At 38.8% G+C, this 14,605-nt stretch overlaps 1 protein-coding gene across 1 annotated transcript in view; it reads left to right on the forward strand.

The window, feature by feature from the left end:
• The first annotated feature begins 6,841 nt into the window (after nt 1-6,841).
• Nucleotides 6,842-14,605, forward strand: part of LOC141131540 (procathepsin L-like) — a 39,638-nt gene continuing 31,874 nt past the window's right edge. Inside the window, exon 1 of the mRNA XM_073618923.1 lies at nt 6,842-6,983. Coding sequence (XP_073475024.1) covers nt 6,949-6,983 — 35 coding nt within the window. The 5' untranslated portion in view covers nt 6,842-6,948. The remainder of the gene's footprint in view (nt 6,984-14,605) is intronic.

The raw sequence follows: 14,605 nt of genomic DNA on the forward strand, positions 1-14,605 counted from the left end.
TGAAGGTTGCTCAGTCATTTGTTTTTTCTGCTAACAACACATGCCAAAATCTTTACTCAGTGCCACACTCAGTATCACAAACTTGGCATGCAAAATTTGCACATAAAGAGATTTTTTTTCAATATTTTTGTAATTTAAAGGGATTTTGTCAAGTGTGAATGTGACATTTTTATGGGACCCTACGGCCTTTGCCACATGGGCTTTAGCTTGTATAAAAGCAGTATGAACAGCAAGCTTTGAGAAAGCATTTGCAGGGCTTTCAGTAAGCTCTGTTGAAGCTTTCCAGTTTGTAAATGTTGAACACAGATCCTACTGGGAGTATTGATCACCATTTTAAGCAAGCTGCTAGCAGGCTTTAGCACGCTTTCAACAAGCTTCAAGAAGTACTGAAGCTTGCTAGCAGCTTGTTTAAAATGGCAATCAACACTCCTATTAGGATATGTGTTCAACATTTACAAACTGGAGTTGAATGGTACTTTAAAGACTTTAACAAAGCCTGCTGAAAGCTCTGCAAATACTTTGTCAAAGCTTGCTGTTATGCTCTTATACAAGCAGAAACCCAAGTGAAGCAGGCCTGTCAGTATACATCATGTACAGTTGTGTGAAAAAATATATGCCCCCTTTCTGATTTTAAAATTTTTTTTTGCATATTTGTCACGCTTAAATGACTCAGATCATCAAACTAATTTTATTATTACACAAAGATAACGGTAAATACAAAATGCAGTTTTTAAATGATGGTTTCATTTATTAAGACAAAAAAGTTGTCCAAACCTGTCTGGCTTTATGTGAAAAAGTAATTGCCCCCTAAACCTAATAATGGGTTGTGCCACCCTTGGCGGCAACAACTTCAATCAAGCATTTGCGATAACCAGCAATGGGTCTTTTACATTGCTGTGGAGCAATCTTTGCAGAATTGTTTTAATTCAGCCACATTGGAGAGTTTTCCAGCATGAACGGCATGTGTAAGGTCATGATACAGCCTCTCAATTGGATTTAAGTCCGGGCTTTGACTAGGCCACTCCAAAACCAAAATTTTGTTTTGTTTGAACCATTTGGAGGTGGACTGGCTGTTGTGTTTCAGAAGATTGTCCTGCTGCATAACCTAAGTGTGACAAAGAAAATTTAAACCCAAGCGCGTGACGTAAGAGTGACGTCTTATGCAGAAAGAAGCCTCGTGTGGATGCAGGGAAAAGCCTCGTGTGGATGGGTGGAGATAACAAAAAGAGATCCTCATTGCGCAATGCCATTAAAGACGATTTCATTTCGTAAAAACAAACTAAAATTTCCACTCACGTTTAATTGTGCCTATATCCTGGCACCCAGTGTGTGTGGCAGGTGATTCGATTATGGGGTAATCGGCCCACTCATAGGAGACACCATTCCCAGCGTTCGGCTCGATTCCCGATTCCTCGTATGACGCGGTAAAACCTTGATGTGTTTCGGCCAATCACAGGTCCTAGTTCCACCATATTGGTTTAGGGCATTTTTACCCTTCAGATATCATTAATTGTTTGTGTGACTCACCTGCTATATACCTTGGGGAAGCTTCCAATCTAATTGCTACTGCTTAGTAGCCTCTTGAACAATGAAGTACGATATTACTTTATACCATAATATCTATAAAAAATTGAAAATATAAAGAATTTAAAAAAAATATATGTATATAAGTGAGTCAATAATTAGAAATACGTAGTGAAAAGGTCCTCTAGTCGTCATAAAGCAAATACCATCAGAAGGATAGTGACTTTTATGTGGCCATCTAGTGGTGAAAATTAGGTTTACAATTAATTTGTTTTACAATTAATTATAAATAGGTGGATTAAAGGGATGTAATTCAATAGGACAAATAAAGTGATTATTAAGGTGATATAAAATGATACTATTAAATTATACTCAGTGACATTGTGATTTGAATCAATATAAATTATATATATTAACACAAAAATTAATTGAAAAAATCAAATTAATTAAAAATTAATTAGAAGGGTTAATTAATTAAAAATCAATACTGTAATGTGAATCACAACATTAACTATCAATTAGAAATTAGCCCTAATAGTACATGTCTATAAGAGCTTATTTGGTCATAAATAAATATTGTCTAAAGGCCTGGAGTGGACAGTTTAGAAATTTCTTAGATTAAGACAATATTAAAATCATTCATAAGCTGTGATGAAGCAGTTGAGGTCTAGTTCAACATTCAACCCTAATGGTGTCAAAGTTTGGAGCTCAAATATTCATTTAGTTTCATTCTGTGACTCCTGGATGAGTCGTCGTCATGCTCTTGGAGTAATTTTTGTAGGCCGGCTACTCCTGGGAAGGTTCAACACTGTTCCAATTTATTTCCATTTGTGGATAATGGCTCTCCCCTTGGTTCACTGGAGTTCCAAAGCCTTAGAAATGGCTTTAAAACCCTTGTTTCTAATCCATTCTTGAATTTTTGAATTTTTGTAGATTGTGGCATGATGTGTGGCTTTTTGTGAACTGTTAGCATGCTCCACTTTGTTAGACAGCTTCTATTTATGTGATTTCTTGATTCAGCAGGTCTGGCAGTAATCAGGCCTGGGTGTGGCAAGTGATATTTAATTCAGCTTTCCAAAAAATTGTGGTTAATCACAGTTCATTCGTAATTCAGCGTGAGAGGAGGCAATTACTTTTTCACATATGGCCAGGCAGGTTTGATCAGCTTTTTTCCCTTAATAAATGAAATAATAATTTAAAAATTGCATCTTGGATTTACTCAGGTTATCTTAGTGTAATATTAAAATTTGTTTGATGATCTGAATCATTTAAGTGTGAGAAATATAAAAAAAAAAATCAGGAAGGGGGCAAATACTTTTTCACACAACTGTAGATACAGTACCTACCTTAACGCCCTCTGATATTCTGGTCTGTCATCAAGGCCCTGAGAACTACCTGGCACTTGGGAATGTGGAAAAGGTACATAAAGGATGCTTATTGGGATTGCTACAAAACAAAGGTACAAATAATATAAAAATCATAATAATAAGGCCTCATTTGCACAGGCGTACTATAGCGTAAGTCTGTCCTAGGGCCGTGTTTGCCCACACGGTGAATTGGGGCCATGCACCTGCACCCATATGGCTGCCAATCAAATTGGGAGCAGCGACTGTGTCCAGGCAACCACTGCATCCCAATTACCATGAGTTTAACTGCCTGCACAGCGATCCATGGAACACTTGAACCTGCGGGCAACCTGGCCCTTGGACAGGTGTACACTATAGTATGCCTGTGTGAACGAGGCCTAACTGTCCATCACTAGTACATCCCTTGTTCATCTAACAAGTATTTAAATTATTATCCTCACACTTATAGCTGAACTGTAGCATCTGTCCGTGCTATCAAATGCTTCTGGAATAGCATTTGTTCTGATCCATATCATTCCCGTGTAAAATTTTAGCATTTTATCAGTTTCTGTTCAAAAATTGTCTCTATGCTAGACTGTCTAGTGGTGGATGGGAAATGGCTGTGTTTTTTGGCTACACTATTATATCTCATAGGAGTTTAGTACATATGGGCCACAGACATTCCCCTGTGACCACCACATTCCTTCCTGATCACAGACTTTCCTCCTGGTCACAGACATTCCTCCAATGGTCAGACATTCCACACTGCTCTTCATGGACTGTTAGTATGAAAAATGTATTTATTTCAGATACAAAGCTTTGGCATTTACAGGTTACATAGTTAGTCTGGTTGAAAAAAAGACACAAGTTTATCAAGTTCAAAAAATACAATAAATACATTTACAACATAACTGGACATCAGAAATATAAATCTAAACTATAGGTGTGGCTACAAATCAGATCTAAAGTGCATGTCAAGCCAAAACTTTCAAGTGTTCAAAAAAACAAATTTATTAAGGACCTTCCCCCAGAAGGCCTGGAATTCGAAGACCATAACTGGAATTGGAAGGATAGCCTGAGTCTCTATGTGGAGGAATGTGGTGAGAATGACCACAGGAATGTAGAGACAAATCCTGCTTTTGTATGAGGGACATTCAAGTCAAACCGAGACTTTTGAATTCATATAATAAAAGAACAAATTTCAGGGAGTGGAAACTTTATTTCTCGACATACTCCCCTGCTACATTTATACACTTATTCCGGCATTTAACTAATGACTGGAAAGCTTCAGCATAGAAAGATTTGTCAGTATGCTTGAACCATCCTAGGACAGTCTGCTTCACTTCGTCATCAGTGCTGAAATGCTGACCTTCGGGGAACTCTTTTAGGGGTCCAAACAGGTGGAAATCACCCTGAGCGAGTTCTGGGCTGTAAGGGGGATGTGGCAATACCTCCCAGCCAAGTTGCTGTAATGTGTACATTGTGCGGTGAGCAGTATGAGCTTGTGCATTGTCCTGGATAAATATGATGCCCTTAGTGATCAAACCAGGCCATCAAACCATCATTCAGAACACGACAGTAATATTCACTGTTGCTAGTGGCACCACGGGGTAGAAAATCCTGTGTCTGAGCGTCTCATCACTGTACTGTGCTTGAAGTCTTCTGTAGATAGAGCGGGTTTTATGCCTTCATTCACAAGAAACTTTATCACCACACGCTGTTCCATACACACACTGACACTGTTGTCTGTCACCTTCATTAATGGTCTCTGGACTGGCCCGATATATGTGCGCTGCCTATTAGTAATAGGACACACTTGCCACTTACTATGCATGTAGTGCTAGCATACCTATTTATACCTGTAAAAATGAAAAGTCACAGTTTGACTTGAATGTCCCTTGTATTTCAAGTCTGAAATATCAAAAGGTAAGTCAGTGGACTTTTCACCTTTTTTTCACCTTTTTGACTACCAACTTACCCTCCATGTGTGACTTACAGGAGTAACGCCTATCCTTCAGACAGCTTTTTTCTATTTTTGTGTATCTGCACAGAGTGTGACAATGGATCCTGGTCCCAAAGGATTTGTTTAAGCAACTGAATTTTGTCATACAATCATTTCAAACTGTCTTTCTGAGGAACACACTCCTTATCTATGTTTAAAGTGAAGCCAGCATATCTACAGCATATCTGTATACAGGCAGTCCCCGGGTTACAAACAAGGTTCTGTAGGTTTGTTCTTAAGTTGAATTTGTATGTACGTTGGAACAGGTACATTTTTTAAGTGTAACTCCAGCCACAAAAATTATTTTTAAGTTTTTGGGATAGCATAAGAAAGGGTTAACACTCCTTTAACCTTTGTTTTGCTCTGTGCCCCTGTTCAGAAGATTCCACCTCGTTTTCTGTCCCTGAGACAATTGGATTTTGAAAATTTTGCGTTGTTGTGGAAACAAGGATTGGTGATAAAGCATCAGTCGAGACATCTTTTTCCCAGGATAGCTCTTACAGGAGTGAATTTCCTATCCTAGAGGTAGATTTCCGCTCACTTCCTGTTGTCTCCCTCCGTTTGTAAGTAGGAGTCATATGTAAGTCAGATGTTTGTAACTCGGGGACTGCCTGTAATTGGTAATAATGTCCAGCTATGGAACAGTACTTGAGGGTTGCTGTTATGAATCCAGTAATCCTAGTTGATATAAAATGTGGAAAAAGTCTCTTCCACCATGTAGGCTATTTTTCTTACTACCATTAAAAAATCCATTATGACATGTATCTGGATATAAAAAAGACAGCACTCCAACTGAACTTCCAGGATGACTGTTTATTCTACATCCCTGTAACTTTGAAAAAGAGGGTTTCCGTACCCTCGACCCTTACAGTCATCTTAGAAGCTCAGTTGAAGTGCTGGCATTTTTTTCTATATTAGATTTTCATTGTCTCACAGTTTAGCCAAGCAACCACCCCTAAAAGGGGGTTATATTAGATTTTTATGGTACGGTTTATTATATCACAAGTTCATTTGCATCTGGGGCAGGAGGAGAGATGAAGAAGCAAGTCTGTTCCAAAAAAGATAGCATTTTGTCAAAATCTTTATTAAATACATTTATCAATAGGTTCATCTGCCACCAAAAATGTCATGGATATGGTCTATTCTGCAGGGCAAATGGTGGAAATGATCTATTCTGTGAGACCTCTCATGAACCTTTATTGTTTTTTTTCAGTGGGCTTGGTTTGTTATCAGTGGCACTACACATGTTGAGAGTAGGTGGTACACAGCTGCATTCAGAATTGACATGCAGGACAGTCTTCTGGACAAATATTCCCAGTCTAATATGAGCTGTTGATTAGGCCAACATACTGCATTTTATTAGCTTCCATTTTTATGCCATGATGGTTCTAAATAACTATTGTTAGATGGTAGGGTCTTCAAATGGCCATGTAACATCTTTGGGTACCTGTAGACAAATCTAACAGTTACATATCTGATATCTACTTCTCTTCTGTATTTTCCAAAACTTTACACCTACTCAACACTTCCTAATAAAGTCTCACTTGATATACTGGGAGTCTAACTTTAGGCAACCCTTTCTACAATGTATAAGGGCTTACACAAATGGGTGTCATTTTAAAGCTTTTTCTGAGCTTCAGCAAAGCTCTTTACTTTGGCTGGCCCAGGCTTTGTTCTGCCATCAGAAACGTTTAACAACACTGAAGAAAGTTTATTAAATTTTGTTAGACGAGCATTAGAAAGCTCTTTTCATATCACCTGCTGATATGAACCCCTTAAAGGCTTTCTAAAGCCTATTTAAGTTACTTATTTTTAAATACCATTTAGACATCTCTTTTTATTTATGTAAAATAGTAATGATTATCTTAACACACATTATTTTGTGTTGTGGCAGTTTATTCTCTTTCTTGATATGTGCTAAAATAACTTACAAAGGTTATCTATCCAACTGTTGCCACTTATCAGGTTCTTCCCTGGACCGTTGCAAGATTGGTTGAGTGATAATGATGATAACACTACAATGGAGAATCTGAAGTATATATATATATAGATATAGATGTGGGTTATCCATAGCACATGTCACAGCTCATCGCTTCACACAAGTCATTTAGGTAAGCTGCATATTCAAATGAAATTTTATTTAAAATGGGTAACTAATGCATATACTGTATATAATTCATACAGCCAGAGCGAAAAGATAACTTTTTGTATCGTTATCAAGAGGCTGATCTAAATTAGTATTTACTATGCTAGTAACAAAAGGGTAATACCATTATAGAAAATATTCACTACTTAGTGGTTAGTGAGATATATATATATATATATATTTTTTTATATATATATATATATATATATATATATATATATATATATATATATATATATATATATATATTTATATACATACATATACATACTTTCTATGGTTAGAAGCAATTATTACGGTATGTAATATAAAAGGCAAACAATTAGCAAAAATGAGAATCCAGGTACAATAAATGCACACTGAAGTTTTTACATAGATTTTTCTATGATGCATACAAATCCCTATAGCCAATCAAGAATCAATACTTTACCTAAACAAAAAATATCTTTTAACTGTTTAATGTGCATAGGGTAAAAAAAACACACAAGTTATTATTATTAATACTATACAGGATTTATATAGTACTAACAGTTTGTGCAGTTCTTTACAAAATAAAGGGAGATTGTAAAGTTATAATACAATTCAATGCAAAAGTATCCATTTAGGGTACTTGGTAAAATAGGAAGTCATTGCTGTATTTATAAGTTAAAGCAGGAGTTCAGCCAACTACCTCTAAACCTACTCGCAGCCACATTCTAAAACAAATCTATCTAGCCCTGTAAAGAAAAAAAAATCGCTATACTTACCTGTTCTGCAACCACTCCGGTCCAGTCCCACGCTGAGCTGTCAGCGGCGCTTCTCTCTGTGTAGACGTGTACAAGGAGAGACAGCCGACAACAAAAGCCACATAGTAACTCTATGGGTGATATCCCTTCCCAGGGATTTCCCAGCCATTTCCCAACCGTTGTCGGTTCTCTCCTGCACACAAAGACTGCCGCTGGAGACCAGACCGGATCAGCTTCAGAACAGGTAAGTATAGCGATTTCTTCTTTACAGGACTATAGAATGTGGCTGCGAGTAAGTGTAGAGTTGGTTGGTTTTGAGTGAACCTCCACTAAGTTAATTATAAGTAATGGACTTTTTAATTTCTTTTTGTCTAAATGAGTTGACTACATAAGGCATGTGATACTTAAAAGTTTACAGCTACTGTGCTCCAAACAAAAGAGAGACACAGGGACTCAAATTAAAATTTGTATCGTATAGTAAATGGCTGTGTATTTTCAAAAATGAAGGATATTATGTTGTATTGCCATTGTAGTAGCAATCATCAAGTATTGGAGCAAAAGTGTATCTTTGTCAAAACTTTTTTTGTTTCTTTCTTTTGGATAAAGTATAAAATGGTTAAGATCCATGTCATTTTCTTACTTGTTGTCTATATCCCACTTGGTTGCTTTCCATTACAGTGGTAATAAACACAAAAACTAAATGTAATATTGCAGAGAACCAACTCTTAAATGTGATGGTTGCATTAGTTTTTTTTTTTTAGGCTTTTTTTCCTTCATTTCACCTGGAAATCCTGCCAGTAGCACACATCCTGCCTTAGGGTGTCTGCATTCTGGATGAAGAAGTAAATCTTTGGACAACAGCATTGTTAGTCTGGAGAGAGTGTAGTGTTAGCCGATTTAGATGGGCTTGAATAACAAATTATAGTGGTAAATATTATTATTATTATTATACAGGATTTAAAAACCCAAAAGCAAACATTTATTATATTGTAGCTTGCCAATTCTTAGATGTGTTGGCTGTATTTGTTTTCTTTTTATAATCTTTCTTTCTTCTATTTTCATCTGGTTATCCTGCCAGTAAATCTGTTGTTTTACCATTTACCACTGATGGGGGTGCTTACATTGATTATCTTTCAATTATGTAAAACCTTTATCCCAAAAGGAACAAAAAACTATTGCTGTAACTATTTATAAAGTGTTAGCTGGCTTCAATTTGATAGTGTATGTAAATATGCCAGTATGTCCAACACTCTCCTCCCCCAAGGTTGACAATGTTGCTGTCCAAAGGTGTGCTCCTTCATCATGAGTGTAGACACTCTGGCTTTGATTTACTAAAGGCAAATTGACTGTGCAGTTGCCCTCTGCAAGTGCAGTTGCTCCAGAGCTTAGTAAATGAGGTAAGACTTCACTTTGCAAAAAATTCCCAATCACGTTCAAGGAAAATTAAAAAAAACAGCATTTTTGCTTACACATGATTGGACAATGGAAGTCAGCAGAGCTTCTGCTTATTTACTAAGCTCTCAAGCAACTGCACTTTTCAAAGTGCATAGTCTAATTTTCCTTTAGTAAATCAACCCCGCTAAGTGTCCATTCACACCACAAAAACGGCCTCCAGATCTGTTCCGGATGTGTTTCAGCATGCGCGTTTTTAATGATTTTTTGATGCATTCCAGTGAGGGTTTTTTTATACTTTTTAATGCGTTTTTTATGCATTTCAGAATACATTCCAGTTGGGTTCTTTTTTCCTTTTTTTTTTTTTTCACTTTACTGGGGTCGGGTGCGTTTTTGATGCATTTTTTTAATACTTTTTACCACATTCCAGTACATTTCTGTGCAAGAAGCATGTTGTATTTTTTCTGGAACTGAGAAGCACTGGAATGCACTGCACTGGTGTGAACTATGCCACTAGAACCCATATTACCAACTTTCCATTGCGTAAAAAAAAAAAAAAAAAACAGCACTGCATGTAATGTGAATGGGCCCTAATACAGAAAGGTGTGTTACTGGTAGGGTCACCCCAGAGGGAAATTAAAAAAAAAAAAAAAAAAAGTTTATTAATGCAATCACTACATCTAATGACTGGTAAGCTGCAATACATTACACTTTTGGTTTTGCGTTTAATACTACTTTAAAGCTGAACTCCAGCTAACACTTACTAAGCAGTTACAGCAAGAGTATTTTCCTTTTGGGATAGAGTATGTTATATTTTACATACATTAATGAAAACTGACCATTGTAAGCACACCTGTTAGTGGTAGATGGTTTGTCTCGTCTCTCTAATGGCCATTTTTGATGGACAGTTTGGTCTGTAAAAGTAAATTGAAAAATAACAGTCTTACTGGCTGGATCACCATATGAAAAGAAAAAGCCATTAGTGAGCAGCAATTTAATACATTTTTACAGCTTTAACTTCCTATATTGCAAAATGTACACAGGTACCGCCAGAACAAGTGTGCCCACTGGACATTTGTTTCCCTCACCTTCTGTTATTGTGACAATTTGGCTTTTCCATCACTCCAATACTTCCTTATTTCATCAAAAAACTAAAGAAAAAGTTTTAATTTGGATGCATTTTAGGAACTGGTAATAATGAGCGCTCTGGTAAAGCAACAAAGTACTGTATGTATGTTGTCCTGATTTCATAGATCTTCCATTAAACACCTTTATTGTGCATGTGATACAAACAAATCACAAAGGTCTGCAGAACAGGTTAATATCTAATTGCTACAGACAACACCTCTACTATACCTTTGTAGTACTGACTAGTAACTATGATATGTTGTAACCTAATGGAATATACTACAGTAATCTGCTAAAGCATTTACCGTAACTGAAGGGGCACTGTCATGGAAGATTAACAAAGGTTACCATTACTGAACTCTCCTAGTTCTAGTCCCCATGGCTGTCATTCTTATCATTTGACTTTATTGCTGTCGCAGTTGCTGACCCAAAACAGATATAGAGATAAGCAATTCTGACACTTTTTTGACGCTCATTTAGAGCATGCTTGTTCCAGGAGGTAGACAGGCACGTGGACAAATACCCAAATGAAAGGCATACATTTTTTTTATTGTTACATAGATTCTACTGGCCGCTGCTGCCCCAAGCTCATAGGACCAATGAGACTACAGAGAAGGATGGAAGGGAGGGGAAAGCGCTGTGCCAGAATAGAAACATTAATAAGCCCATTCATTGAATCATGTGAAAGAACAAAAACCTGGTACATCGAGCACGGTAAACCCTCATGGATTTGGCAGATAGATCAATATGTAAGTAAAAAATTTAGTTTTATTTGAACATCATATTAAAAGTATATAGGTAAACATATATATAGCATGTGTGCTAAATATGTTTACCTACGTACTTTTTTTATGCTATTCACATAAAACTATGTTTTTTACTTACATATTGGTCTGTCTGCTAAATCCATGAGGGTTTTTTTTCCCTTTTTTATAATCACTTTTTCCTTATTAAGACAAATTCCAACATAGAAATACACATTGCCCAATATATCTATATATAAATCTTTTCATTAACATACACCACACTAACCCCCACCATGAGAAAACACACGGGTCCTTGATCATGTCCTCTTAAAAAGAGAGAAAGAAAGAGAAAAAAAAAAAAAGGAAAAAGCCCACCCACTTACCTACCCATAACCAAAACTCAATTTGTGCAAAACATTATTCAAAGTATAATTAACCACTTCCCGCCCGCCCTATAGCGGATTGACGTCCGGGAAGTGGTTGTGTTATCCTGACTGGACGTCATATGACGTCCAGCAGGATAACATGCCGCAGCGCGCCCCCGGGGGCGCGCATCACGGCGATCGGTGGAGCGGTGTGTCAGTCTGACACACCGCTACACTGATCTTGGTAAAAAGCCTCCGGCGGAGGCTCTTTACCACGTGATCAGCCGTGTCCAATCACGGCTGATCACGCTGTCAATAGGAAGAGCCGTTGATCGGCTCTTCCTCAATCGCGTCTGACAGACGCAAGTAGAGGAGAGCCGATCGGCGGCTCTCCTGGCAGGGGGGTCTGCGCTGATTGTTTATCAGCGCAGCCCCCCCTCAGATCACCCCACTGGACTACCAGGGATGCCACTAGGACCACCAGGGAAGGGGCAACGTGGATGGCCAGGTATGTACCCCATGGCCATCCACATGTGCCCAATCTTTGCCAATCAGTGCCCACAAATGGGCACTGATTGGCACTATTATGTCCATGATATGCCCAGATCTGCCCAGCAATGCTCTATCAGTGCCACCTGTCATTGCCCATCTGTGCCACCTGTCATTGCCCATCTGTGCCACCTGTCATTGCCCATCAGTGCCACCTGTCAGTGCCCATCAGTGCCCATCTGTGCCCATCAGTGCCCACCTATCAGTGCCCATCAGTGCCACACATCAGTGCCACACATACGTACCCATCAGTACCACCCATATATACCAATCAATGCCACCTACGAGTGCCCATCAGTGCCGCCTATGTGTGCCCATCGGTGCCACCTATGAGTGCCCATCAGTGCCGCATACCAGTGCCACCTATCAGTGCCCATCAGTGCCACCTATCAGTGCCCATCAGTGCCACCTATCAGTGCCCATCAGTGCCGCCTATCAGTGCCCATCATCAGTGCCCGTTAGTGCCACCTCATCAGTGCCACCTCATTGGTGCCACCTCATCGGTGCCCATCAGTGCCGCCGTATCAGTGGCCATCTGTGCTGCCGTATCAGTGCCCATTATTGAAGGAGAAAGTGTACTTATTTACAAAAAAATTTAACAGAAACAAAGAAAAACTTGGTTTTTTTCGAAATTTTCGGTCTTTTTTTATTTGTTGCGCAAAAAATAAAAACCGCAGAGGTGATCAAATACCACCAAAAGAAAGCTCTATTTGTGGGAACAAAATGATAAAAAATTTGTTTGGGTACAGTGTAGCATGACCGCGCAATTGTCATTCAAATTGCAACAGCGCTGAAAGGTGAAAATTGGGCTGGGCGGGAAGGTGTCTAAGTGCCTGGTATTGAAGTGGTTAAGAAAGGGGTTTTACAGCTCCCTATTACGTGTGTCAAACAGCCAACGATACAATTAAAAAAGTAATAATAATAATAATGATAAAAAAAAATATATAAATAAAAAAAATAGTGTATAATTTGGAATTACTATTTTTGTGTCCTATTATGTTTAGTGTTTTAATGCAATATAATCTCACGCTACTATTTTATTTTTGTACCTCTCCACCTTTCATTTCAATCTATCCTTCTCTATGTGATTCCATTACCCGTTGCCCATCCCGTGCCTAATTTACAATTATCAAACTTATCCTCTTCCTTTAATGACATCAATCCTCTCTCCACTGTGCCTACCAGAGAAGAAAAAAAAAAAAGAAACAACACAAAAAAAACCCACCTCCTCCCAATCCCCCCCCCCCCCCCCGCCCCCCACACCAAATGCATCCCACAGACTATCCGATCCATAACGCAGCATTGCCCCCAAAAGGGTTTAATCCACCCCTATTTCTGAGGAGTAATACAGCGATCCTGCCCATTTATCTTTACATTTATTCTGTTGGTCTTTAACCATATGTATCCATCTCTCTGCTTCCATTATTTTTTCTACCTCCCTTTTCCAATCCATTATAGTGGGACATCCAGACTGTTTCCAAAATCTAGGTATCAATATTTTGGCTGCATTTAGCAAATGGGGAGTAACGCTTCTCTTATAAAACCTAGCAGATGATGGCATCCCATGAAAAAGAAAATGTAATGGAGAAAATTCTATAGGTCTAAGTGTCATTTTCTTAATCCGAGGAGCTATCACCTCCCAGAAAACTTTAATCTTTGGGCAATGCCATGAGGGGTTTACCGTGCTTGATGCACCAGGTTTTTGTTCTTTCACTTTAGTGCAGGGATATGCAATTAGTGAACCTCCAGCTGTTGCAAAACTACAAGTCCCATCATACCTTTGCCTCTGGGTGTCATGCTTGTGGCTGTCAGAGTCTTGCTATGCCTCATGGGACTTGTACTTCTGCAACAGCTGGAGGTCCGCTAATTGCATATCCCTGCAATAGTAGATTGGACAGACCAAGTCTCTATACACATACCAATTCCCCCAAATACAAATTCATTGAATCATAAGCAGTAAGACAGTTTATTCCATAATTAAAAACAGTGCCAAAAAATGGCCAAACGTTGGCAGTAGGATCAGGCTTGCTAGGGATAGATGATACTTGAGTGTGGAGCCAGATAGACAGCAGGGGAGCGCCTGTGGTGGAGGTAATACCTGGCTGGGAAAGAGGTGCCAACCACAGCCAGGAGGAACCACAAGGATGTGCCCCATGTGTCCTTGTGCATGGAAGGCGGCCAGGAGATCCAAAGACGTGCCGTGGAGTATGACAGTCCACTGTCAGCGGCCGATTTCCACATTGGCCCCACTCCACAGCATGTCCTCGGATCTCCTGGCCACCTTCCATGCGCAAGGACACACGAGACACATCCTTGGGCTCCTCCTGGCTGTGGCTGGCACCTCTTTCTCATCCAGGTATCTATTCTGGCACAGTGCTTTCCCCCTCCCTCCATGTTTGTTCCTGGACTGTGACTGAAACATACCATAGTCAGATACAGCCAGGCATCTAGCATTTTCAGAAGGAGGTCTGCAATGGCAGCACCAATGCTGCTTTCATGACAAAGTCACTTTAAATTAAGTTTGATCAATCAAGTTAGCTGTAAGTGATGGAACTTTCTGAATTATTACTGTCTTTTTCAAGTACAGCTATATTTTTTTAGGAATAACTCTACTTGTATCTTGTACGTCACTTGACCACATACTTTACAATGGGATTTTTCTTAGAGTGTAGTGAATGGGGT

This window comes from Aquarana catesbeiana, linkage group LG03 (assembly GCF_042186555.1).
Source record: "Aquarana catesbeiana isolate 2022-GZ linkage group LG03, ASM4218655v1, whole genome shotgun sequence".
Taxonomy (NCBI): Eukaryota; Metazoa; Chordata; class Amphibia; order Anura; family Ranidae; genus Aquarana; species Aquarana catesbeiana.